Source organism: Conger conger, chromosome 4 (genome assembly GCF_963514075.1).
Source record: "Conger conger chromosome 4, fConCon1.1, whole genome shotgun sequence".
NCBI lineage: Eukaryota > Metazoa > Chordata > Actinopteri > Anguilliformes > Congridae > Conger > Conger conger.
In genome coordinates, this window is record NC_083763.1 from 6,589,257 (window position 1) to 6,615,917 (window position 26,661).

The 26,661-nt window shown below is 47.9% G+C and overlaps 1 protein-coding gene across 6 annotated transcripts in view; it reads right to left on the bottom strand.

Annotated features, from left to right (window-relative positions):
• Window positions 1-1,434: 1,434 nt before the first annotated feature.
• Window positions 1,435-26,661, bottom strand: part of LOC133125801 (cAMP-specific 3',5'-cyclic phosphodiesterase 4D-like) — a 74,279-nt gene continuing 49,052 nt past the window's right edge. For 5 of the 6 annotated variants that reach the window (XM_061237427.1, XM_061237425.1, XM_061237426.1 and 2 more), the window contains exons 2-16: window positions 23,772-23,963; window positions 22,582-22,623; window positions 21,425-21,461; window positions 20,478-20,551; window positions 19,679-19,728; window positions 18,333-18,445; window positions 11,094-11,187; window positions 9,063-9,235; window positions 8,507-8,605; window positions 8,075-8,239; window positions 7,707-7,806; window positions 7,314-7,468; window positions 6,522-6,644; window positions 5,970-6,152; window positions 1,435-5,604 (exon numbers count right to left, since the gene is read on the bottom strand). In XM_061237427.1, the coding sequence (XP_061093411.1) occupies window positions 5,086-5,604; window positions 5,970-6,152; window positions 6,522-6,644; window positions 7,314-7,468; window positions 7,707-7,806; window positions 8,075-8,239; window positions 8,507-8,605; window positions 9,063-9,235; window positions 11,094-11,187; window positions 18,333-18,445; window positions 19,679-19,728; window positions 20,478-20,551; window positions 21,425-21,461; window positions 22,582-22,623; window positions 23,772-23,963 (2,119 nt within the window). In that variant the 3' untranslated portion in view covers window positions 1,435-5,085. The remainder of the gene's footprint in view (window positions 5,605-5,969; window positions 6,153-6,521; window positions 6,645-7,313; window positions 7,469-7,706; window positions 7,807-8,074; window positions 8,240-8,506; window positions 8,606-9,062; window positions 9,236-11,093; window positions 11,188-18,332; window positions 18,446-19,678; window positions 19,729-20,477; window positions 20,552-21,424; window positions 21,462-22,581; window positions 22,624-23,771; window positions 23,964-26,661) is intronic. The other variant, XM_061237424.1, reaches the window with a different exon arrangement.

Below are 26,661 nucleotides of genomic sequence, written 5' to 3' on the forward strand. Positions count from 1 at the left end.
AATAGAATTAAATTCATAAAAATTAAATGAAGCGGCTTTATTTAAGGGGTTTAGTGAAGGCGGGTCATTTTTGACCCTTAGGACAAGGAGAGTATACAGAATGTTAAGACTATACAACGGTCAAGAACTGTCTGGTACAGGGCAGAATTCATGGCTCCTTCAGTAATGGAAAGTCGAGCGGGTCTCCAGGCTCTTTCTTACTGCGGAATCATGAACAGACTTTAGGGGGCGACATGGCTCAGGCAGTAAGAGCAGTCATCTGGCAGTCGGTTGCCGGTTCGATCCCCCGCCCAGGCTGTGTCGAAGTGTCCCTGAGCAAGACACCTAACCCCCGTTTGCTCCTGACGAGCTGGTCGGTGCCTTGCATGGCAGCCAATCACCGTCGGTGTGTGTGAGTGTGTATGAATGGGTGAATGAGAAGCATCAATTGTACAGCGCTTTGGATAAAGGCGCTATATAAATGCCAACCATTTACCATAGCTGAGGGCAGAGAGCCTTTGCAGTTGTGCTGGGATCTTTTGTGGGCACTTCCTGGACGAGTTGTCACTACACCCTTGCAGAAACTTTGGCACACTGGCGAACCACTCCTTGGAAGATTCACGTCTGTTCCATTTGGAGATAATGGCTCTCACCATGAGATGGAGTCCCAGAACATTAGAAATGGCTCTGTAACCCTCTCCAGACTGATATACTTATAAAGTTTCTATAACCTTTTTCTCACCTCTTCTAGCATTTCCTTTGATCGTGGCATAGTGTTCTCATACTTTGTGGCGACTACTGCACTCTTGATAGTATGAATTATGTTTTCTGGTGGAAATTGTGCGTGTGTGTGTGTTTGTGGGTGAAAAACGATAACCCATCTTTCTCCCATTCAAGTTTGATCCAGGTCGATGATATAATCAAACGCTAAAATGAAAACATCAGAAAGGTAAGAATGAATATTGTTTTGACCGAAAGGTAATGCCATGATGGCGTCCATGTACAGTAGCTGAGCGCTTGTTCACCAGACATACCATTATGGACACAGACGTTTCTTGGTTTAATGCACTTCCACAGTCTCACACTGAACGTAGTCATTTATAAAAGCTTAAAATTAACTGCCAAATAGAGTAGCAGCAACTAATAATTACATTTTATATACATTCGGCTACACATATTTCTGTCAGCAATGACTTTATGTATTCTACTTATGTATTCCAATTTTAGCAATAGAGAGGAAATGCAATGCAAATAATCTTAACGTTTACTACTATGCCTTAAATAACATCCACAATTCAAAGTGCAAGACCCTTCTCCTTTCTTTTTATCACAAAGACAGGTACAATCGTCAGATAAACTGGCAACTAAATCAGTGGTCAAGGTTGTTTAGATTGTCAAGACTGCAGCACAAGTCATATCAGAACAGAGAACAAACCAAACTTAACATCACATAGGACAAGTTCCTATATTATTTATTAGTATTTCTGTCTCTAGTACAACCTGAATTATGGAGTCTTTTTGGCTTCTTCAATGGTAAACAAAAATGGAACAAATAAACAATGTCGGAGTGGTTAAAATATGTTCAGTTTCTTTTCTTGGAAGGTACACTTGAATTCTTAGGCTCCAAGACACAAACAAAAACAACAACAAAAATTAAGTCCTTGTACAGTACTTCATTTCTGACAGATACGCACAAAGAATAAATAGCAAATATTACACAATGTAAAATAAGAAGAAAGAAAAAAACAAAATGAACAAAAGAACAAATTAAATGAATGGCATAGTATGGCATGGCACTGCTCCAAAGCTGAGTGGATGAAACACACACACAGACACACACACACACGCACACAGACACACTTGCCTGTAGGCTGGACTGTCAGCACTAACACATGTGTGTGTATGGCACTGGGGATCCTGCAGTCTGTACCCTCTAAAGCAGGGCCCCCCAGCCCTGTTCCTGGAGATTTACCCTCCAGAAGGTTTTCACCTAAGAAAGCGCACCTCATTCAACAGCTAGGGCAGGGCTGACCAACTCTGTTCCTGGAGATCTACCATCCTGAAGGTGTTCACTTCAACCCTAATTTGGTACACCTGATTCTACTAATTAGCAGCTCCATGAGATCTGAAGCTGTTGAATGAGGTGTGCTTTGTCAGGGTTGGAGTGAAAACCTACGGGACAGTAGATCTCCAGGAACAGGGTCGGTGACCCCTGCTTGTAAAGGGTCAAGTTACTCTTCAATGAAATTTAAGGCTCTGAAATTTCAGATGTTTGAGTATTCATTACAGAACAGCTGACTGGATGGAATACTGCTGTGCATGCAGACAGGCAAATGTACATTTTATGTACTTGTTCAGGAGATTTAAAAAATCAGTTGCCACCGCGGCTCTAATTGTGAATAAATACAACAGATATCGTGAATAAATACAACACGTATTATGCGGTATTTACATTAATAATTGAATGTAGTGTACATGTAAATCCTTCCTTTAGATAGTCCTGCCCTATCTCTGCCTGAAATGGAAATGATACAGAAGCTGTAACGACTATGAGAATACTGAGGGGGAAATATACACATGTACTGTAAAGCGAAGGTTTAGTGTTAACGGCGGCGTTCGGTGACCGGGTGTCCGCAAACGGGCTTTGAAGCCGAAGTCATGACACCAAGCCACACTGTCACCGCCTTAAACCTGTTTGAAAAATGTACTTGATCGTTATTATTTAAAATAATTTAATGTTTAGTTTTTAACTAAACATGTGAAATCACGATTTGGGTTTGTTAGCATTATCTGCCGTTAAACAGTAGCTCACAGTGTTCACTACAACTCTTTCCGTCGGCGTAGATGACCAACATGACTGACACACACTCCATTCTATAAATATTTCAATCATGTGCTTTTTAGAGAGTGTGCGCATTTGCGTGCACTTTGAAAAAGTGCATGTTTATGTGTGTGTGTGTGTGTGTGTGTCTGCAAGTGCACATCTGGTGTGTGTGTGTGTGTGTGTGTGTGTGGACTAAATAGGGATGCAATAATAAAATGTAGCCATCAATGGAAATTAGCCTGTGGCCAATGGAAATGACAGTAGGTTACATCACGCTTGTTTGGCACTTCACACTGTCGTTGGCCGTGTCCCAGCGAAGAGCTGGATGGCAATCGATAATGCTGACAGAAAAAAAACAAAATGGTCTGGCACAGAGGTTGTCTTGTGGCTCAACACACTGCACACAGTGAATCTGAACACAGTCAGGTTGTGGGTGAATTACAGCAGGTTGACTGGGACTCAGTCAGGGGGCCGGTGGATGAACGTGGTTGGATGAACGTCTGGATGAACGTGGTTGGATGAACGTGGCGTAGCAGGATGAACACGGCTGGGACTGGATGAACATGGCTGGATGAACGTGGTTGGCTGAACATGGCTGGGACTGGATGAACATGGCTGGATGAACATGGTTGGCTGAACATGGCTGGATGAACGTGGTTGGATGAACATGGCTGGATGAACGTGGTTGGCTGAACGTGGCTGGGACTGGATGAACTTGGCTGGGTGAACGTGGTTGGATAAACATGGCATAGCTGGATGAACGTGGCTGGGGTCGGATGAACGTGGCTGGATGAACGTGGTTGGCTGAAGCCCTTTGAAAGACGGTGGTAAAGTGCTGAAGTGGAGGCAGCCTGATAACATGTCGACAGGTCAAGAACACGCAAATAATGTGCGGACATAAAAATAATAACCATAATACAATGAAATTCAAATCAAAATCAAATCAAATTAAAAATCTGACAAGAAACTGAGAAGGTGTCACATAGAAATAATACAAAAATGAGTGTAAGTGGTGTTTCTAAATCTAAAAATTATTTGTTTTGGGTACCCCTGAACCTGGACCACAGCAGACCATAAATATTTGGGGAAATACTATGAATGTCATAATATTTCAACTATTGAGTCCCCATTCTATCTATCTATATATATATATATATATATATATATATATATATATATATATATATATATCCAGCACCCAGCTATGTTGATTACCATTTCTAATTGCCTTAGTTCCCAATAGTTCGCTATGGGTGAAGTTCAACAATGGTACTGCGGAGGGCGCCAGACGCACAGAAATAATTAAACCTCAAAATCCAAGCCTTTTTCAAAACTCACAGAGCCTTGTAAAGAAGTGAAGACCCGAGAGACAGCCTCACTATGGGGGTACCCAAGTCCTTGCTACATTATTCTTTCATCCCCTGAGGTTAATATCACGGTTCTTCTCACTAATCAGGTACATATTTGGTGAAACTGCCGCCACAGTTTACAGATCAAACTCTAAAATTGTTTTTTTTTAAGATACTAAACAAAGAAAATAAAATAGTGAATTCATTTTTTTTAAGTCAATACATTTCTTCAATTAACAGTTTTGGTACAAAAGTTCCAGGACCCTGTAAAGTGAATATCTCATCCTCTTCTCCAGCTGAGCATTGTTACAGAGTCACTCAAAGGAAGACCGTTTCAGTAGAATTCCTCGCTCCGTCAGTAGACCTTAGCGTGGCCGTTCTTTACGTGCGGCTGCGTTCGGGAACTGCGCAGTCCCACAGCCAAATACAGCAGTCGGTGTCTGAGACACTTAACCCAACGACAACATGGACAACATGGGGGGGAAACACGGGCGTAAGTGCCAAAAAAAACCTCAAACTAAAGCATTCATTCTTGTTCTACAAGATCAAAAACAAAACAAAACTTGTGGGCTTATGTCAGAGGCATCTCCAGTGTAAGGCGACAGTAGTCTGAGTTCAGACTGGAAGCACACCCTCCCCACCACTGCTGCTCTGTGCTACCACTCAGCCCGCACACACACACACACACATGCACACACACACGCTCACACACGTGTACAGACACACACACACACACACACACACACACATGCTCACACGTGTACATACACACACACGCTCACACACATGTACAGACACACACGTGTACACACCCACACACACGCAGACATACACACACACACACGTGTACACACACACACACACCGGAGGGGACGGAGAGGGGGTGAGAAACACACACAGACACACACACAGACAGGGGGTGTGAGTCCGGTGTTATGTGCCTTGCGGTAAAAACGTCACGCTGTCCCCGTCTGGGACGGGTTCCTTGTCCTCAGCCTCGCTCTCCGGGCCTCCCTCTGCCTCCGAGGGTAACGTCCTGTGGAGGGGGCTGTGTACCACCATGCCTGCCAGGCTCAGGGTGTGCACCGGGCGGGGGGCCGCGGCTCCGGCCGGGCCTTCCGCGGGAGTCCTGGAGCTCTCCCCCGGCCCGGGCGTCAGCTGCTCGTCCTCCGCGGGACTCTCGGTGTCCGACTCGCCCTCCTCTTCCTCCAGGGTCAGCTCGAACTGGAACTTGTCTCCCCCCGACAGGCCGCTGGGCCCTCCCAGGCCCACTCCCCCCGCTCCGCCCTCCGTGTCGCGGTCCTCGGGCGTGGGGGACGGGCTGTGGGGGATCATGCTCTGGTACCACTCCCGGTTGTCCTCCAGGGTGTCCAGGATCTCTTGGGCGTCCGGGTGCACCAGGTCCGCCCAGGTCTCCCACAGCGGGTGGACGATGTAGTCAATGAATCCAACCTGGTGAGGAAGAGAGGAAAGAGATCTCTCAATAACCTCGAAGAGGTAGGTTTATTCTGGAATGTTCTAGAACTCTGTTGCTTTCAATTGCCAGTAGTGATCGTGATCGATCAGCATTAGGAGGTTCAGTTAAGAACATTCGAATCACATATTTGTGATCTGTGCACCTTATAGCAGTGGTAACCAACCCTGTTCTTGGAGATCTGACCTAACAAACCCTGTCAAATTAAGTGAAAACTTACAGGGAAAAGGGTTGGTCATCACTGCCTGAAAGGGTTAAGGCTTTGGATATGCCTCTCCGCCCTCTACCCTGCCGAAATAGCACTCTGTATTTCATTAACAGAGCTGAACGCCGTTCCACTGACCTGGGTCTTCTCTATGGAGGCGTTGTGCTTGTCACACATGGGGCTAATCTCCATCCCCTTGTCCCTCTCGCGGTCTCCTTGGGTGAAGAACTCGCCCATGATGCGGTCGGTCCACTGCCGGTAGATCTCCAGAGGCTTGGTGGGGTTGCTCAGATCAGCACAGTGCACCATGTTCTGGAGGACCTGGAGAACAGGCAAGAGACCAGCAGCGATACTGACCAATCATACAACTGCTGTCAGCCACAATCCTACAGCAGATAAAAAGGGATTTTTGTCACACGGAGAGTGGTCACTGTGTGGAATAGCTTGCCAGGACATTTAGTGGAAGCAGAAACAATGGGGGTTTAGATACTATTTAGCTTTTAGCTAAACTAAGCAGTAGGTAGACGTTAGTGGCAGGAAAAGGCGAGCATTTCTGAGCTGGATGGCATGTTCTCAACATTATGTTATGCTATGTTAACAATATCCTATTTGCAAGGGATCTAAGCAAAGAGATTCAACACAGCCTTTATGGAGGTTTGATCACACAGTTTAAACGCAGAGTGCCCTCACCTGGATGCGGTCGGAGTAGTTGTCCAGCAGCAGAACCCCTAGACTGGTGACCTTCTTTGTCTCCACCATGGTCTTCAGGTCGGCCAGCAGGTTCATGTGTTTGGACATGTCTGTGGCCAAAACCTGAGAAGAAATACACAAATCACTTCTATTTATGTCCTGCGTTCCATTACTTGCAGACTTGACAGCTCATAGCTTACAGGGGTGACATGGCTCAGGCACTAAGAGCAGTCGTCTGGCAGTCGTAGGGTTGCCGGTTCGAGCCCCCGCCCAGGCTGTGTCGAAGTGTCCCTGAGCACCTAACCCCCAAATGCTCCTGACGAGCTGGTCAGTGCCTTGCATGGCAGCCAATCGCCGTCGGTGTGTGAGTGTGTGTATGAATGGGTGAATGAGAAGCATCAATTGTACAGCGCTTTGGATAAAGGCGCTATATAAATGCCAACCATTTACCATTTACTTGCAGACCTGACCACGAGGTGTTGCACTCCCTTCACTGAATTCAAAGACTCTTCACTGAACAAGACCTTCAGTTTTCCGCTAATATAACTGTGATATTATCAACTAAATAACTAAACTTAAAGAATAACTCCAAGGGGGTATTTCACCAAACAGGATTACTGGATTTAGCTGGATAACTGTTCTGAGTAAAGTGAAATGGAGTCAAGGTAATAATCCTTTTATCCAAAGTGACTGACAGTTGATTAGACTAAGTAGGAGACAATCCCCCCTGGAGCAATGTGGGGTTCAGGTTCTTCTTTCCCCACAGCTACCCCCCGTCCCTCAGTCCCTCACCATGTCGATGACCATCTTGCGCAGAGACTGCCTCTGCTTCTTGCCGAGGTTCTGGAAGATGTCGCAGTTCTCCTCCTGCAGCAGCTTGAAGCCCACGGCCAGGTGGTGGTTCTCCAGCACCGAGGAGTCGTTGTACATCAGAGCCAGCTCAGAGTCTGTACTCCAAAACACAGCAACACACGTTGCAGTGTGTGAGTCCACAGGGCTCGATTGGAAAAAAACATGGTTGACCAGTTCAGCTATGCCAGCTACCAGCTCAGACAAGCTACCAGCACTAGCTAGTTAACCAGCTCATACCCAGGTAGACCAGCTTATGACCAGCTTGACCAGCTCAATTTTCAAGCTAGCATAGCTGAGTTTTACAGAAGAGACAAGGAGCAGAGGAGGACTCACTGGTGTTGATGAGGAACTGGTTTGAGACCCCCGGGTGGTCCACATCGTGTATGGCACTGGCGAACAGGGCTGCCAAGATCTCCAGGTCAGTGAAGACAGCCTATGAGAGGGAAGAGGTGAAAATGAGCAGTCCAGCAAGTACAAAACATGGCTGTCTTAACAAGCATCTTTTTTTTCTCAAGTAGAAAATATTTGTTTGTTTTAAGGTACCATATTATCCCATTGGCTAATCTTGTAATTCGTCAAAATTGTACCTCATTGTCTTATTTAGCAAAAACGTCAGACAATTAAGACTCAAATATAAGACTAACATAATTGTTGAGATTGACTTTATTTAGTTTTCTGTCCCTTCGCTCTCCGAACCTCACCTCCAGGGCCGGGGTGGACAGGAGCACGTGGGTGGACTGCACCACATCTGCCGCGTGGATGTTGTTGTGGTAGGCCACGTCAGCGTGGTAGTGGTCCTCCAGGGTCATCATGAAGGTGATGAACGTGTCCGGGGGGATCTTAAACGACTTCAGCAGGTCTCTCTCCTGTGGACCGACAGGGTACTCTTCAGTCAGAAGAAAATGCATCGTCCTTACTGTACCTTTGCCATCACCGTGATTAACAATGCAAACATGACTACTAACATCATCGCAATCACAACCATCCAATCACATTTGGAAAATTCATAAAATGTAGTGCAAATTGATGTTACAGCTCATACTAAATATATGGACAGGAACAGCGGTTGTATCCAGTCTAATTTATGCTCCAGTGTGGACTTAATACTTCATCCATTTGAAGGCAGTTCTTACCTGAAAAATGGAGTACATGACGACCGTCAACGGGCGGTTCCCCGAATATTCTGATATCTTGAAAATGTCAAGGCCCCATCGATTGAGTTCTTCAAACTCCTGAAATCACAGGCATTCCATCCCAATGAGGAAAACAGAAATCGAAAGCCAAACAAGATGGCTGGGTTGTCAAGAGTGTCTATGTATTCTTCAAGGGTTCGAATTCTTTCTATATGGTCACGCTAGGACTCGGGAATTGTACTGTCCTCTAGGGTTCTCATCACCTTGTCCCTGTGTTCGATCTGCACGTTGTCGTACATTGCCCTGGATAAGAGCGTCAGCTAAATGCCTGTAATGTAATGTAATGTGTAATGTCTATTAGAAATATTTGAATTTTATAATTAATTTGACAGGGACAGAGCAACATTAATACCGTCTCTGTCAATGTGTCTGGGGAGGCTAACTCTCACGTGTCGTCCCTGGTTCTACGTGCTTCGTGTTTCTGGCTGCAGATAAAATAAATGGTGGTTTGTGTACACATCTGGGCCCGCAGCGGAGAGGGGGCCCCCCAGCCCACCTTGGTCAGCGGCCCCTCCTGGTCGGTGGTGACCCCGAATCGGGGGATGCTGCTGGGGGCGAGGCTGGGACTGTGGGCCAGCTTCTTCACCCCGCTGATCTGGGACATGGGCCTCTTCTTCTTATCCTTCTCCTTGGGGGGCTGGGACATGATCTCCACATCTTGCTGCTTCTCTGCACCAGAGACAAGACAAAGTACACTTTACTGTGTGAAATGTACTGTGCTGCTTCAGCTCGGAGACAGCCACAGGCTTCAGAACCAAACGTAAATCACCACCCCCCAGAACATACACCTATGTGTTAGTTAGTAGTATTGTATCTCCCCTAAAGGCAACAACAAACCTATAGATCTCACTTTCTCTTCTGCTAGCACCAGCTGATAAGCTCATAAATATGTTTTCAAACATTTTCAGGGCACACGCAGCATACAGCAGATGACACGCAGCTCATCTTCAGTTAACATGTTAAAATCTTGGAAACTATTCACGAAAACCCTCTTTCTATAGCACACATTGCTGCATTCTGGGATTGATTTCATAAACAAAACTCGAGACAAGAAGCATAGCTGCACATCCACAACCAAACTGACTGCGGTTCCAGTACTACACCCTGCCAAAATGTGCATCGCAAAAACAGAAGACGGAACAGGCTTGATAGAGATGCTGTAAGAACTCGAAATTCGACGGGACGCACCAGTCGTTTGGCAGAAAGGAAGTCTCACCTACAGGTACTTCACATTTCTCCTCTTTTTGCCGCCCAGTGCCGAAGCTCTCATTGTCAGATCGAACGACAATACAAAATGGATGATCCTAAATGTGCAAATATCAGCGAGGTTCATCTTCGCCTTCCATCTGCACCCATTTTGGTGAAGCTCAATTCTGCTACAATATTAGTTAAACACCAAGTAGTGACGCAATACCAGTCTAATAATATTACCGTCCCCATGGCAACAACAGACAATGTGTCGTGGAATGTTGGTTATTCCTTTAAGACCATGGTGCTGTGGTGCTGTCCCTTACTTTCAAATCTGAAGAATACGCTCACACACTTGCTCATATACAGTACAAGCTCAAATGTGCACACTCAACACACACACACCTATGCCTCTAATCTAATTGTAATCATTTATAAATATAATCATTCAAATGTTTAAATGTAAAATTATAAATCAACAACATGTTCCTGAAATTATACATTGTACATTTGCACGTTAAAAAAAGACAGTGTACAAACTTTGTGTAAGTTTCAAGTGGGCTCAGTTGTAGTCACCAGTACTCATAGTCATAAATTTATGTTTACCATAATGCTTACACTTCATAATAGTTTTTCAAAGGCTTAAAATCTTTTCAGTCTTTAAAGGTGTCCATCTTAAATTGTATCCTGATTGTGCACCAGTTTCATGTTTGTCTGAATAAATAAGTTTAGTTTTAGACAAGTGGTTACCAACCCTGGGCAGCCCTGCTCTAGCTGTTGAATGAGGTGTGCTTTGTTAGGGTTGGAGTGAAAACCTACAGGATGGTAGATCTCCAGGAACAGGGTTGTGCAGCCCTGCTCTTGCTGTTGAATGAGGTGTGCTTTGTTAGGGTTGGAGTGAAAACCTACAGGACAGTAGATCTCCAGGAACAGGGTTGTGCAGCCCTGCTCTAGCTGTTGCATGAGGTGTGCTTGGTTAGGGTTGGAGTGAAAACCTACAGGACACCTCCAGGAACAGGGTTGTGCAGCCCTGCTCTAGCTCTTGCATGAGGTGTGCTCGGTTAGGGTTGGAGTGAAAAGCTACAGGACAGTAGATCTCCAGGAACAGGGTTGTGCAGCCCTGCTCTAGCTGTTGCATGAGGTGTGCTCGGTTAGGGTTGGAGTGAAAAGCTACAGGACACCTCCAGGAACAGGGTTGTGCAGCCCTGCTCTAGCTGTTGCATGAGGTGTGCTCGGTTAGGGTTGGAGTGAAAACCTACAGGACACCTCCAGGAACAGGGTTGGTGACCACTGCTTTAGACAAGACGGCCCTCTTCATTGGACCAGCGTTGCGACCTACCTAAGAAGGTGTTGGCGATGAACTCTGACACCTGGTTCCCCGACCGACTGGTTTCTGACAGCTGGGTGAGCTCCCGGTTCAGCATCCTCTTAAACTGGGGATCAGACACAACACACACACACACCATACGGTCAGTCTACATGCCCACCACACAGCATGGAAGGGAAAGGTCATATGAGGGTTTAGTGCCAGAGGAAAAGTAGATGACATGGGGCGGCCTGCAGCGTAGTGGTTAAGGTAAATGCCTGGGACCCATGAGGTCGGTGGTTCGAATCCCGGTGTAGCCACAATAAGATCCGCACAGCCGTTGGGCCCTTGAGCAAGGCCCTTAACCCTGCATTGCTCCAGGGGAAGATTGTCTCCTGCTAATCTGTACGTCGCTCTGGATAAGAGCATCTACCAAATGCCAATAATGTAATGTAATGATATCACTTGGGCATTAAACATATTTACCTATAGAGATTACATTTTCCACAAATATAAAATTATCCTGCAACTTATAAACACAATTAAGCGCCCTGGGAGCTCACGAGCTGTATAAACTCAAATAATGAAAAAAGGTTGATTTTTGAAAACACACTTAAGAATATATATTGACCTTTTGTTCTGAGTTAAAACGTACAACAGGCAAAAACAGGTAAGTTCAGTATCCAGCCAGCACTGTGACCAGTGAGACAATGTGAGACAATAAGCTTGTAAAATATTAGTAAGCACATTGGGAAAAATAAAATAAAGATTTTGAGGAATGTTAAGCAGTAACGAATTAACTGATTGCATGGAGAGAGGTGAACGTAGGCCACCAGTAGTCTCCAAGAGGAACAGATATCCACAATATCCAGCAGGAGTTACATTTCTGAAACAAGAAATGCACTGTACAGTGGCTACAGTAGTCCCCCTAATTTTTGCCCCTGATGGTGAAACATCATTACTTCCTTGCTTTCTTGTGTCCGTCTGTCCGACAGTCAGTAAGTCAATCAGTCAGTCAGTCAGTCACTGAGTCAGTCAGTCAGTCAGACTACTGTTTTTAGGGCTCCTCACAGTACAGCACTTCGGATTGGCATTTCACCTTGCAACCGCTCATATACAGTACTGTGCAAAAGTCTTGTATAACATTCTGTACAGATAGGATTCTTTCAAAAATAATTAAATGAAAGGTCCTAAATAAACATACTATACATTTCATGTTACATTTTAGTAATTTGACAGAATACTTAAAAACTGAATCAAATCTATATTTTTTTGTGACCACCCTTCACCGTTAAAACTGCATCACTTCTCTGAGATATAGAACTGCAGGACAGCGTTCGCTAAGACAATCAGCAGGGAGGTTGTTCCAAGCATGTAGGAGAACTTGCCACAGTTGGCTCCTTGCTTCTGATCTCAGACAGCCTTGATCAAGTTTTTATGTAAAAAGTAGTCAATTGCTTACAGTAATATGTTACTTTTTTAAATTAAATACAAAAATCTCTCTGCAAAATTAAATCTTCTGGAAAAGGAATACTTGGAAATCTCAAATGTGTTCTGTTATACTAACACATACAAAAAATAAACATATATATATAATATAATAAAGTCTAGGGTGCCTAAGACTTCTGCACAGTACTATATACTGCACACACACCAATACACCTGTCATATCTCCCAGTCTATCCGTTCAATAACCATCGGAAATGTTTACATTCCTGCATGTACAATAGTGAAATGTAAAAATCTCTATCCACTCTCTGAACTGCAGCATGCTCACTCCTGGGGTAAAGTGAGGCTAAGTATGGTGATGTTGAAGAGGGCGAAACTGCTTGTGAGGCACATATCGCGCGCGGCGACTCGTTCACCCAACACCATCACACTGCCTCTCGTCCGGCTGCAGGCATCTGGGAGTAACGCATCATCTCTGGGGGGGGGGGGGGGGGGGGTCGGGGTCTCATCTGAGCTGTGGCTGTTATGTAATCACACACGTGGCCACGGAATGAAACTCTAATGAAACGGTGTGGAGACACATACACACACACACACACACACACACATACACACATACACACACATACACACATACACACACACATACACACACACACATACACGCATGCACACGCACACACACACACACACGCATGCACACACACACACACGCATGCACACACACACACACACACATGCACACACACACACACACACATGCACACACACACACACGCACACACACACACACATACACGCATGCACACACACACACACACGCATGCACACGCACACACACACACACACACACACGCATGCACACACACACACACACACACGCATGCACACGCACACACACACACACACGCATGCACACACACACACGCATGCACACGCACACACACACGCCTGATAACAGACACCGTCAGTCCCAAAACCACCTCTTCTCTCCCTGCAGTAAAAACAACACTCAAACAGACACAAAACTAAACCTCAGCTTCCTCCCCCGACGTCACAACACAACCAATGCAGCTTAATTACTGACAGTCCCAGTACTCTGACTTAACAGACTGCAGCTGGAGTACAACAGAATCATGCAACAGTTCACACTCTGCAGACACAACGCACTAACACGCCGTTTTTAGTTCTTTTCTGGAAGAGTAACCGTAAAGTGTCCACAAGTGGGAACGCGGCCCTGAACCCTCTCCGCGGAGCAGCGGGGTCCACGTGCGGCGAGCTCTCCTACCTGAACGAACGGCCACGACACGCAGAACAGGTAGTTGACTTCGGGCATGTCAGCGTGGGAGGACGCACGCGGGACGGAAGCGTAAGAGAGTAGGTCCACGTGCGGGTCTGACAGTGCCTCTGACTCGGAGTCCCGCTGCGATCGGACCGTCCGCGCGGGAGAGCGGGTGTCCCGGCAGCCGCGGGCCGGGTCAGAGCCGGGAGGGGGGCTGGGGGGGGGGGCTGTGCGTCCGGCAGGACGGACCGCGCTCGCGATCGCACCTCTCTCCTCCCTGCAGCGCGCGCTCTCTAGTAAACTGAGAGAGGCTGAGAGAAAACCTCTCTCCTCAACGACCCCCCTCCCCCTCCCCCTGCGCCTTCCCCCTGCGTTCCTACCCTTGAACTACCCGCATGTGGGATCCCCCCTCGGCCAATCGGCTCCTCTCAGCAACAGAGGCCGGGAGGACCGGAGCCAGCCGATTGGCGGGTCTGGGTAAGGGGGCGGGGCTGGAGGAGAGGGGGGGGGGGTGGGGTGTGCCTGCCTGGTGTGTGAACGGTGAGGATGAAGCGATCAATAGCCTGCTTAGCTCCTTCAATGGGGCCACCCATTCATGCATGTGTGTGTGTGTGTGTGTGTGTGCGTGAGAGGAGGGGGGAGGAACGAGAGACTCCTGGAAGGAGGCCGAACTGAGCCGAATACTGCAGTGTGAAAAGAACACACACAAACAGGTCTCATCTGTGTGCTCTCTCAGAAATGTACAAATACCTAAAAATGCTTGTTGCTGGGGCGGTACCCTAATACATAAAATTGTACCCCTTGCCAGCAGTGTATAATTAATTTGTTCCTTCTTTGCTTGGAAAACATACGCATGTGTGCCCAAAGAGAACATTACTGTACGTTCAGGGTACACTTGGGAAATTTGATCCTCGAAGAAATTTTTTTTACCTCATCTAACGGACCAGCCGGCCTCACTGCCCTCAAAAAACACAAAACACGCACAGAACGGCACTGGTGTGCGTTTCAACACGGTGGTCCTGAAAGCCTCCACGTGCCCTAGCAACACTGCTACGCGCTCGAGCAGTCTACTGGATGCTAACTGTATTAAGAGGTTATCGAGCAAACACAGCGTTGCTTTACTGATGAAGGGTGTCTTCTGATAAGCGGTCTTATGTCAGTTCACATTGTTCAGTGTAGATTTCATGTCAAAGTCCTTAAATTCGATTTAAGCAGCTAATGTGCACTTAAAGTTCAAATAAGTGCATAATAATTAAACTTCTATGTGAAAGCGCAACAAACGGGAGAAATGGTGATGTTGCGGAGGCTAAATGAGATGTTTTTGTAGTGGTCTGAAGCCCAGAAGATGCAGCTCTCCTGATCTCCTGAGACACCACATCCCTCATCCCCCTCCGCTGGAGCTCCTCAGAGCTGGGAGGAGGACACACACTGTTCCTGAGTGTGTGTGTGTGTGTGTGTGTGTGTGAGTGCGTGTATGTATGTGTGTGTGTGTGTGTGTGAGTGTGAGTCTGTGAGTGTGTGAGTGTGTGTGTGTGTGTGTGTGAGTGTGTGTATGTATGTGTGTGTGTGTGTATGTATGTGTGTGTGTGTGAGTGTGTGTGTGTGTGTGTGCACGTGCACTGCACACATCTGCAGCCCGAGGGAGCAGCCCAGGGTGGACCCCCACAGCGGAGCGCTGCAGCGTTGGGGGATGGGGATTGGCTCGCTGGAGCATGACATCACATCCACAGCCCCGCGCTCATTCACATTACCCTGCACACGACAGGGAGGGGGGAGGGAGCTGTGCAGGGGGGCATGAGCAAAAACCCGCTCCATTCAGAAATAAGCAGGAAGTTCTCCACTCAGCTTCACACCGACGGAGAGATAATGGTAAAGAAGGCTGCTTCACCTAGGTGGCCTCTACACTGGCACATCAACCTACACTGGCTACCTGGGTCAAATGAATTCAAATACTGTTCAACGCTTTACTCAGCTTGTCTGGTGTATAGGATATACTCTCAAAAAGTGCAAACCCCTGGCTTCTGGTCCTCTTTGTCGGCTCAATTGCACCAGGCAAGATCAATCGAGAAAAGGATTTGAAACCAAAACTATAACATACTTGACCCAGGTGTGACATACCAAAGCATATGCCCCCTTGCCCTGAGACAGTGAAAGTGTTCTTTTGGCTTGCAGCACGGTCCAGCTCACCACAAGTGCCTTTTTTGTATTTACCAGAAAGTCTGTGTCACCCTCTACGTTACAAAAGCCTGAGAGTACAGTCACTGAAGAAGCAGCGGTTAACCGCTCTCAGCTCTCACCGATGGTTTTTAATAACATAACATAACATAACATAACATAACATAACATAACATAACATAACATAACATAACATAACATAATGACGAACAGGCCATTCAGCCCAGCAATGCTTGCCTCTTCCCACCTCTAGTATACCTACTGCTTTGTTTAGCTAAAAGCTAAATAGTATCTAGTACTGTATGAAGCCTCATCTTGAAAAGCCCCAGTGTTTCTGCCTCCTCTACATGTCATGGCAGGCCATTCCACACAGTGACCACTCTGTGTGAAAAAATACTTCCTAATGTCTGTGCTGAATTTATCCTTTGCTAATTTCCATTTATGCCCCCACGTTCCGGTAACCGAGCTCACCCTATAGAATCGGCTGTAGTTCGCTTTGTTAATCCCTTTAATTAATTTAAAGGTCTGAACTGGTCAACCAGCTAAATCATGTCCAGCTGGGAGCTGGTCTGAACTGGTCAACCAGCTACGAGCAGTTTCAAAACATAGCTTGAGCTGGTCAGATCATGTCAAGCCGGGAGCTAGCTACCAGCTGTTTCAAATCCTAGCTTGAGCAGTTTTTTTTTCCAGCAGGGTATCCAAACGCTGCTCGCGAGCAAAGTCGTTGGCGGTTTGAATCCAGCCGCACCACCTTCCCCAGTCTCACACCTCTCCCGCTCTCTCACTCCCCATTCCTCCTGTCCCTCTACACTGTGCTCTCCAATAAATACATTAAAAAAAAAAAGGGCCCTGAACATGTCGTTGGAAAATGTTTAGGAAGCAAACCCGCCGCGCATTGGGCCGTCGTGTCGTGAGAGCGAGGCACTTAACCTAAATCACTTCGGAGAACGTGAGCCGCGCAGGTCCCGGCGGACCGCGCCATCTGCTAAATGGCGTAAAGGAAAACACGAGCGCGCAGATGTCCCGAACGAAAGTGTCACGGGACGCCGGTGACGTCCCGCGGAATTGGATTCCGCCCAGAAACGAGGCGAGCGGCGTCCGGGGACCGGAGCCGCGTCGTACCTCCGTCACCTAATTACATTAATTACCCCTCCTGACTGAATGAGGTTAACCCTATTCCCCGCCGCCGGGAATTCTGGGGCGGGAAAGGCATCCCGGAATAGGGCTGCCGGGGTTTTTTTAAGGAATTGCGAAAAATGCCAGACGGTTGAGTGCAGATGTGGAGGGTTTATTGTAAACAGGTTTTTTTTGGGAAACGATGGCGGGGGGATCTGGGGGTGGGGGGGTCTGTCGGGACTGATGGTGGGATCGAGGGAGGGCCTGCAATCGTATGGATCACACTGCAAAAATGTTCTGTCGTAACAAGTGTTTTAGTCTTTCAAGAAGACTGAAGATTATTTGAAAGTTGAAAATATGAATTATTTATAATTATTATTTGCTCAACAACTGAAATTTTCTTACCCCATTGCCAGCTCATAAAATTAGTCAATTATTTAGCAAAAGAGTAGATTAAATAAGGAAATAAGATTGTAAGTCTCAATATAAGGCTAAAATACTTTACGACATTGCCTTTTTTTTCGTCTTTGGAGCGCAGGGATCGGAGGTTGCTTGAGACACCAATTCATTACAAACTAAAGGTACATTCTTTCAATCGATTACTCACACCGGACAAGATCGTCTGGTCAGTACCAGAAACCGGATGTGTACAAATTATTTCAAATAGCTTGAATAGCTTTCAAGGCCAAGTAAATGTAAATCGAGGCAGAAACCCTGGCTTAATACAGTGCTAGATAGTATCTGCTTTGTAGGTAAAAGGTGAGCACTAAGTACCCTTGGCAAGCATTCTTTGGCAGAATGGCCTGTTATTATGCTATACTATGTTATGTTATGTATGTTATGATATGCTACGCTGTGTTGTGCTATGCTAGGCTATGTCATGTTATTTTATGCTATGCTATGTTAAAGCATGCTGTGCTATGTCATGTTATGCTATGCTATACTATGCTGTGCTGTGCTGTGCTGTGCTATGTTATGTTATGTTATGTTATGTTATGCTATGCTATACTATGCTGTGCTGTGCTATGTCATGCTATGGTGTGTTGAGTTGTGCTATACTATGTTACGTTACGTTATGAAAACTGGACATTCTGCTTGAGAGCCGGTCATCTGTTAGGCCCGTGGTGGAAAGGCGTGGATGTGGAGCCCTGGGTGTATGGGTCGGGGAGACAGGGCCTTGGCCCTCTGGGCTGGGTGCAGGCAGCGGGGTGGCCCCCGGAGGCCCTGAGGGAGCTGGGCGGGACCCTTACCTTGTTGGAGGCCATCTCGCTGACAGAGTGTCGCGTCTGCAGCGTCTCCAGCTGGTCCAGACACCAGTCCAGCTCCTCCAGCGTCTCGATGGCCAGCTTCTGGTAGGTCTCCTCTGGGGGGCACACACACACATTCGGCCGTTCAGCTCTCCGTCCTGGCCGCCCCCCCGGCCGCCCGCCGCCGTGACCCCGCCGCATCGCCACGGCTACGCCGCCGTCGCCGCGGGCGACCTGCGCTCATCGCCCGGAACGTTCCGGCCACCGCCGCGTCCCCCGCCGTCTCCGCGAGTCAGCGCCCGTCCCCCTCAGCCGCGCCCCCCCCCGGGATCGAGCGCCCCACCCCACCGCTCCAGTGATCACACCCCCCCCCCCAACGTCCCGCTGCCCCCAGGATTAAGCCTCCGCTGCGGCTCGTCTGGACTCGGTCTGAGCCGCCATCGACGCCGGCGTTTGGGAGAGAAAGCTTTTATGTCTGACTTTATCTCTGAGAAGCGCTGGTTCCCCCTGCCCTCCCTCTGTAGCAGGTGAGCAGAAAGCTCTTTGTTTTGAGTCCGGCAGTGGAGGCTGCATTCAAAGCCAGAGACGCCACGATTCATTCACGCTGTCTGCTGTCCGCTGTTCTCCTCCTCCCCCGCCTTTAACACGCGCTTAATTAAAATCTTTAAAAGAAAAAAAAACACACATTCAACGAGCCTCTCTTTACAGCTGGAGGTCTCTCTAGAAAAACTAACGGTACTCCTTCTGAGTAGTTCTGCCAGCCAACGGCCATCTTGTGTTACCATGGAAACCATGGCCCATGTTTACATTTGTGATAAGCAAAAAAAAAAAAAAAAAAGGAGGGAAAAGGAGAGAGGGATTTGATTTCCATTAGTGACACATTCTGCCTTTGTATGCGCCCAGTCATGAGCCTTTTGAATTAGATTTAATAACTGACAGAATGCGCACAATATTTTAGTTAGATTAATCTTAGATTAAAGGGAGAACGTAGGCTCTATAGAGAGGGGATATAGCACACAGATAAGACATATTTAGATAAGACAGATAAGAAATATTTCCGTTTTACTGGGTATAAAATCACTGAATAAGGGTTCCTGGTAGACTGTGGTAAAATCACGCAGGGCAGTTCTGCACAGAAAAGTAAAGAACAATTTTGTTTTGCGTACACCCTGTACCTCTCTGTGATTTAAACGATAAAAAAAGAACACCTAACTAAAACCTTCAAAAAAATATAGGAACACGACATTTAAAGTTAGGCAAATGACGACCTCACACAAATCAACGTAACTGCGGCATGCTACCAATGACCCAGTCCCCCCTGTCGTGTGTGGCTGTGGTTCTCCACTCACCTGGGAGGCTCGGCTTGCACATGGACTGAGGGTTACTCCCGGGAGTTCTCCTGCAGGAACAAACAGGTATCATGAGCGAACAGGACCAGAAACCCACAGAAATACACCATTCTATCTGGACCTTCCTCTCTGCTGGGTCTGCAGTGCATTACTAAAACAGCATATGGGTTTCTGTACTGCCTGAAGACTGTTGGTAACACTTCATTTGATGGCTCCTACTTAAGAGTTACATAACTCCTTCATAAGCACTACATAGCACATTCATGAACACACATATGCATTCATAAGCTAACTACATTTTCTGGGCTTTTTTGGTGCGGCTAGCTTCAAACCGCCACTGCTTGCAACGAGTGTTTGGATACCCAGCTGAAAAAAAGGTTAGGTTAGGCTAGGTTTTGAAACAGCAGGTAGCTGGCTGACCAGTACAGACCAGCTCCCAGACATGGTTCGACAAGCTCAAGCTATGTTTTGAAATGGCTGGTAGCTCAGACAAGCTACCAGCACTAGCCGGTTGACCAGCGCATACCCAGCAAGACCAGCTTTATGACCAGCTTGGCCATACTGATTGACCAGCTCATACCCAGCTAGACCAGCTTTATAACCAGCTTGGCCATGCTGGTTGACCAGCTCATACCCAGCTAGACCAGCCTGTGACCAGCTTGACCAGCTCAATTTTGAAGCTGGTCAAGCTGGTATAGTTGGATTGTATGGCTTGGTATTACAGCATTAGGGGGTGGTTCAGGAGGATGTATTCGACTGAGAAGGTAAGACTATTCGGAATTTGAGTGAAACCACTTACTTGCCGGTGACGCGATCCTGTAGGTGAGTCAGAACCGCAAAGTTGCTCCTCACCGTCCGCAGACTGGCGAGGACCTGCAACAGAGGAAGGGCCCGGGGGTGGGGGGGGCATGCGATCAGTCCGCAGGTTCAGCAACGCAGTCACACACCCAGGACGTGAACACCCCCGCCCGCCCCCACCGCGAACGTCACACACTCTTAAAAACCCCCGTCCCCGGTCCCCACGTCAAAGCTATCGCCTTTCCGAAAAAAAACCGGCGGGATTCCTGGCCCGTCCGCGGCCGCCATCGACGCGCGCGGTGTCGGCTTTCCCGCTTGTTTTGCAACCCGAGCGGCGCCGTGGCAACCGGCCCCTTCGCCATGCGCACCTCAGCGCGCGAAGACGCAGGCCGCGCGTGTGTGTGAGGACCCCGGGAGCCACCCAACGCGCTGACTGCACTGAACTCTAGTGCCCCTGCCCGCTCAGGCGGCCTCAGGTTTGAGTGACAGCTTTTAGGCTAGTTTTGATGTCAATAGACAGCTGTGTGGAGGACAGGCTGGTTCTGAAAGCAATAGAAAATATTTTTAAAAATCGGCAAAAAATCACGACCCAAGGGACCCAGTGTATGTATACGTCTTCTCCAGTAAGTACCGCAGAGCCAGTTCCTGTAAATTTTTTCCTTTTTAAAAATAAACATTCCTGTAACTATAATACTTCTGATCATCGTAATGTTGACTATGACATTTTAATAGCACCTCATCATTTTTGGCTGCAGTGGGGGATGAGGGGTAGGGGGTGAGCTTGTCTGTAACCTTTGATCTGGGCAGCTGTTACAGAGCCCAAAAAACAGCCTCGCAGAACCGTCCAGTGTTCAACCGTGTACAACTGCGCGAAGAACCGTATGTTTCAAACATAGACAAACGCGAACACAAAATCGAGAAATATAACTCCACACAAAATGAACTGACCTGTGCAAATGGCGTCACAATCATGTCTTCTCCGTGTCTAAAATGACAGAAAAGGGAAACGAGGGTATGAGTCACGGTCCACAGAGAGGAAAACACACATCAAGGAACAAAACTGAATTCATCAGACTTTCAGGGAAAGCCAGGTCTCAGTGTCACCTAAAAATATCCCGACTGTCCCAGGAACAGAGGAGCCCCAGACCTACGTCAAACGGGGCACCGGGGTACGAGCTTAACCTTTACATATGGGGACAGGTCAAGGAGGGACTCGGAGTCGTGTTCACAGAAAATACATACAGCGCCGTACGCTCACTCCGGACGCATAACTGCACCGGGTAATGGAGAGCTTCGATGAGACAAACCTCATGTTTCTGACACTGAAACTCCCAGACATAAAAACAACATTGCAGACACCAAAGATAAGTAAATCTCAGCAAGTGCTTTAGTCTTATAATTAGACTTATTCTTATCTCATTTGTATTACTTGTTTGCTAAATAAGACAAAAATTAGCAAATGAGCTGAGACAGTTTGACTAATTTAAAGTTTTGCCAAAGGGGCAAGGAAAAGTTCACTTGTGGAGCAAACAGTAACATAAAACAAGCAAATATTTTCTACTCGAGAGAAAATAATATGGGCTTAAGACCCATTACAGGGCTAAAACACTTGTTAAGACAGACTTATTTGCAGTGAAAACATCAGAGAACATAAATAAACACGACCTTAATTCCACATATACTGATGGGTATTAAACACTTGGATCCAAAAATATCACCCAAGTGAAAAGCAAAAGCTCTGTGTGTAAGGGGAGTGAGATGGCATGCATGTAAACTGTAGGAACTGTGGGAGAAGGACAAGTCGGACCCCTTTAAACTACAGGGTCATGCACATAGCATCCTAACAGGGGAGCCAAAATGGCTAAGACGACTCCCTTGCAGTTGTACATGCAGCACACACAGCGGCTAAGCTAGGATAACTGGTTGTTAGCGGGGTTTGCGTGGTGGTAAGGTGGAGGGTCGGGGAGGGTCAGGTGGGTTGTGTTACAGGCAGAGGGGGAGAGAGTCTCTCTCTGACCCTTGTGAGGGCGGGGGGGGAGGGGGTAGGGGGGGAGCAGCGTTTTTTTAAGGAGAAGGACGACATTTTTTCACACGCTTTCTCTCACCGAGACAGCCAGTTGACTTCCCAGTGCTTCAAGCCCTCTTCCCTTTAAAAACACAAGCAAGAGATGACCTGTGACTGCCCCTGCCTTCTGTGACTACGTTATTCAGAGACGAGGGCCTGGCTTCCTCACTGGCTGGGAAAACACACAAACAGTGACAAAATGGCCGCCTTCTGCGGACAGAGAAAGGCCCGCGTGGTGCAAACGTGGCCGGGATGGAAGGAGCATCTGGATGGGGGTACCGGCGGTTTTTAAACTGGAGCATGACACATTTTCCCAACCCACAGCAGGGCAAAATGGTTTCATGGGTTGCGCTAATTTGCCTTTGAATTTTTAGAAAACTCAGCCTTTTTATTGGATTCGGTCGAAAGATCTGAAGCATGTTTGAAGCCTCTCTGCTTCCCAAATGCCCGTATCTAATTTAACTTCATTCAACACAACCCTGCAATGATACCTACAGACAGTTATTATAAAAGTCCACTGTTTAATGTAATGATAGGATGCTTTGAAATATTTGAATATTAAATACTACTGCTTGGATCCAGGCTTGTATTTAGCCAATATTTCTGCTTAACATTGACTAGTAAGAGTTGTAAATCAAGAGTTTGAAGTGTGAAGACAAAAGATCACTTTCATTATTCAAAGCAAATGTCCATTGAACCCCAGCTCTAGTCCCTCTCTTGGATATGTTGTTTATTTGGGCAAACATACGATAGTCCTATGAAGAGAACACAAATTACATTTCTGAAAGCAGACTTTGGATTATACTTTATGCTACTTTCAGAATATCAGTAGCGCCCAATCTCTATGTCTCCATGTCTAAGCTCCAATCTCCCATGTCTCCTCTTACAGAGGCATCTTGTCTGAGTGCTTACTGTAGAACACAACAGAAAACAGTGGACAGAATGTCATGTCTTATGTGGATGGGGGGTTGACTGACCAGGTGACCTGAGGTAATGATTGTAACAATAATTAATTGAATTCCTTGCATTTCCGTATATATAGCGCTTTTCTCATACTCAAGGCGCTTTACAGTGATGAGGGAGAAACTGGCCTCAACCACCGCCAACGTGTAGCACCCACCTGGGTGACGCAACGGCAGCCATTTTGTGGCAGAATGCTCACCGCACATCAGCTGAGGTGGAGAGGAAAGTGGGGGGGGGGGAGAGGTGGGGGGATCAGGAGATACTCACAGCTCACTGGCGGTCGAGGAGTTCCTGGACATCGCCTTGGGCGAGAGGTCGAAGTCCGAGTCGGACCGGTACAGGAAGGACTCCCGGCGCTGGCTGTGCGGGAAGTTGGCCTGGAGCACCAGGCCGGATCCCGGGCTCGCCTGGGGGTCCAGGGGGCTGCGACCCACGGACAGCCCATTCTCAACGTCAAAACTGAGGGGCAGAGAGAGAGAGAGAGGGAGAGAGAGAGAGAGAGAGGGAGAGAGAGAGAGAGGGGCAGAGAGAGGGGCAGAGAGAGAGAGAGAGGGAGAGAGAGGGAGAGAGAGAGAGGGAGAGAGAGAGAGAGGGGCAGAGAGAGAGAGGGAGAGAGAGAGAGAGAGAGAGAGAGAAAGAGAGAGACAGAGAGAGAGAGAGGGGCAGAGAGAGAGAGGGAGAGAGAGAAGGGGCAGAGAGAGAGACAGAGAGAGAGAGAGAGAGAGAAAGGGAGAGAGAGAGAGAGAGAGATAAAGGGAGGGAGAGAGAGAGGGGCAGAGAGAGAGAGAGAGGGAGAGAGAGAGAGAGAGAAAAAGAGAGAAAGGGAGAGAGAGTGGGGCAGAGAGAGAGAAAGAGAGAGACAGTGAGAGAGAGAGAGGGGCAGAGAGAGAAAGAGAGAGACAAAGAGAGAGAGAGAAAGGGAGAGAGAGAGAGGGGCAGAGAGAGAAAGAGAGAGACAGAGAGAGAGAGAGAGGGGCAGAGAGAGAAAGGGAGAGACAGAGAGAGAGAGAAAGGGAGAGAGAGGGGCAGAGAGAGAAAGAGAGAAGACAGAGAGAGAGAGAGACGGAGAGAGGGAGAGAGAGGGGCAGAGAGAGAGGGAAAGCGAGGGAGAGAGGGATGGAGGGAGAGAGAGAGGGGGATACATGTGAGTATTAGTGTGCACATTCTGGTTTTCAATGTGTTGGAAAGGGCTCCTTCTTTCAACACCCTGGAAGGAATGAAAGACAACGCCCCAGGGCGAACCAGGACTCCAGACACTACAGCGGTAGTTTCCTCACTGGATGGGACTGTATAGTATAGTGTGAACTACGTTTGGCAAATGCAATTCATTCATTTCAGCTGTAATGCCAGGCATGGGTAATAAGAACAGAAGATATGAGATTCATTCATGAATTCAACTGTGTTTTTTCCCACCCTGTAAACCATTCAAAAATAAACAAAACGGCATTTTACACAGTTCACAGGGTTCACACGATTCAGCGTGCCCGTGTTCTGCTCTGAAAAGGCACCGACAGAAAGGAATTGTGTGAAGGACGGAGAGAGTGACCGAGCGCTGAATAGCGGTGTCCGGGGCTGGCGCTGAGTCCGGAGCCCCGTGCGTACGAAGAGCTTTTTACTCATTTCTTTACCTCAGCGGCACTGACGTCAGCTCTGACTTCACCTGAACCCGTCACACGCTCCCGACCTTCACCTCGCGCAAACAGCGCATCGTTACCGGCCGCCCTCGCGCTTAAAACCTGACCTCAAAACACCGAGCCGTCAATCAATAACTACCTCATAGTTAACTACTCAACTGCTTTCCCGAAAGGGTCATTTAGAGACCCATTCCTGCACAATGGCGCATTCTTTCCCGGAAAGGATGCTCGGACCGCTACGCACGTCATTCGCGGTCGGATCGCCGTCGTTCCTCGTGCTCCACAATTCGGGAACGTCGAGGAAGAGCGGCAGTTTGGGCACGCACCCGGGGCTCACACGGTACGCTCCCCGCTGGACTGCCGGCGTGTGATTGGCCAACGGGGCTCTCCTACGCCAGTACTCTCTCTCTCACACCCTCTCTCTCTCACCCTCTCTCCCTCCCTCTCTCTCTCACTCACCCTCTCTCTCTCTCACCCTCTCTCTCACCCCTCACCCTCTCTCTCTCACCCTCACTCCCTCCCTCTCTCTCTCACTCTCACCCTCTCCCTCTCTCTCCCTCCCTCTCTCACCCTCTCTCCCTCCCTCTCTCTCACTCTCACCCTCTCTCCCACCCTCTCTCTCTCTCACCCTCTCTCCCTCCCTCTCTCTCTCCCTCCCTCTCTCACCCTCTCTCCCTCCCTCTCTCTCACTCTCACCCTCTCTCCCACCCTCTCTCTCTCTCACCCTCTCTCCCTCCATCTCTCTCTCACTCACCCTCTCTCACCGTCTCTCTCTCTCACCCTCTCTCCCTCCATCTCTCTCTCTCACTCACCCTCTCTCACCGTCTCTCTCTCTCACCCTCTCTCTCACACCCTCTCTCCCTCCATCTCTCTCTCTCACCCTCTCTCTCTCTCACTCACCCTCTCTCTCTCTCACCCTCACTCTCACCCTCTCTCCCTCCCTTCGTCTCTCTCTCTCCCTCTCTCTCACTCTCTCTCTCTCTCTCACCCTCTCTCCCTCCCTTCGTCTCTCTCTCTCTCTCTCCCTCCGTCTCTCTCTCTCTCACCCTCTCTCCCTCCCTTCGTCTCTGTCTCTGTCTCTGTCTCTCTCTCCCTCTCTCCCTCTCTCTCAGCAGGAGAGCAGAAGCAGCTCCACAGTGCCCATTCAGGCAGCAGCTGCGGGGTCAGTGTGATGTAGGAGGTGTAAAATTAGCTCTCCCTCACTGATGCTGGAGCATCTGTGCCCATAAATAGCCTCCCGTCAGGTACAGTAAACTCCCAACCACAAGTACTACTGCCAGTCTTACCCACTCTAGTGTATCCTGCCATACATTTCACATCCTGTGCACACTGGCTGTGTGCTACAGCGCCAGGGTGCTGATGGAAAACAGCGTTTAAATAGATTGTGCTGCAATCTAAATAGGTTTACTTTTACTGCAATTAAACACTTTTTCCTTTGTACACACGTGAAGTGTGGGACATATTTTGTTTCAGCAAAATAAAGAGATCAGAAGCACTGCATGCAAGGGGCTCCACACAGCACA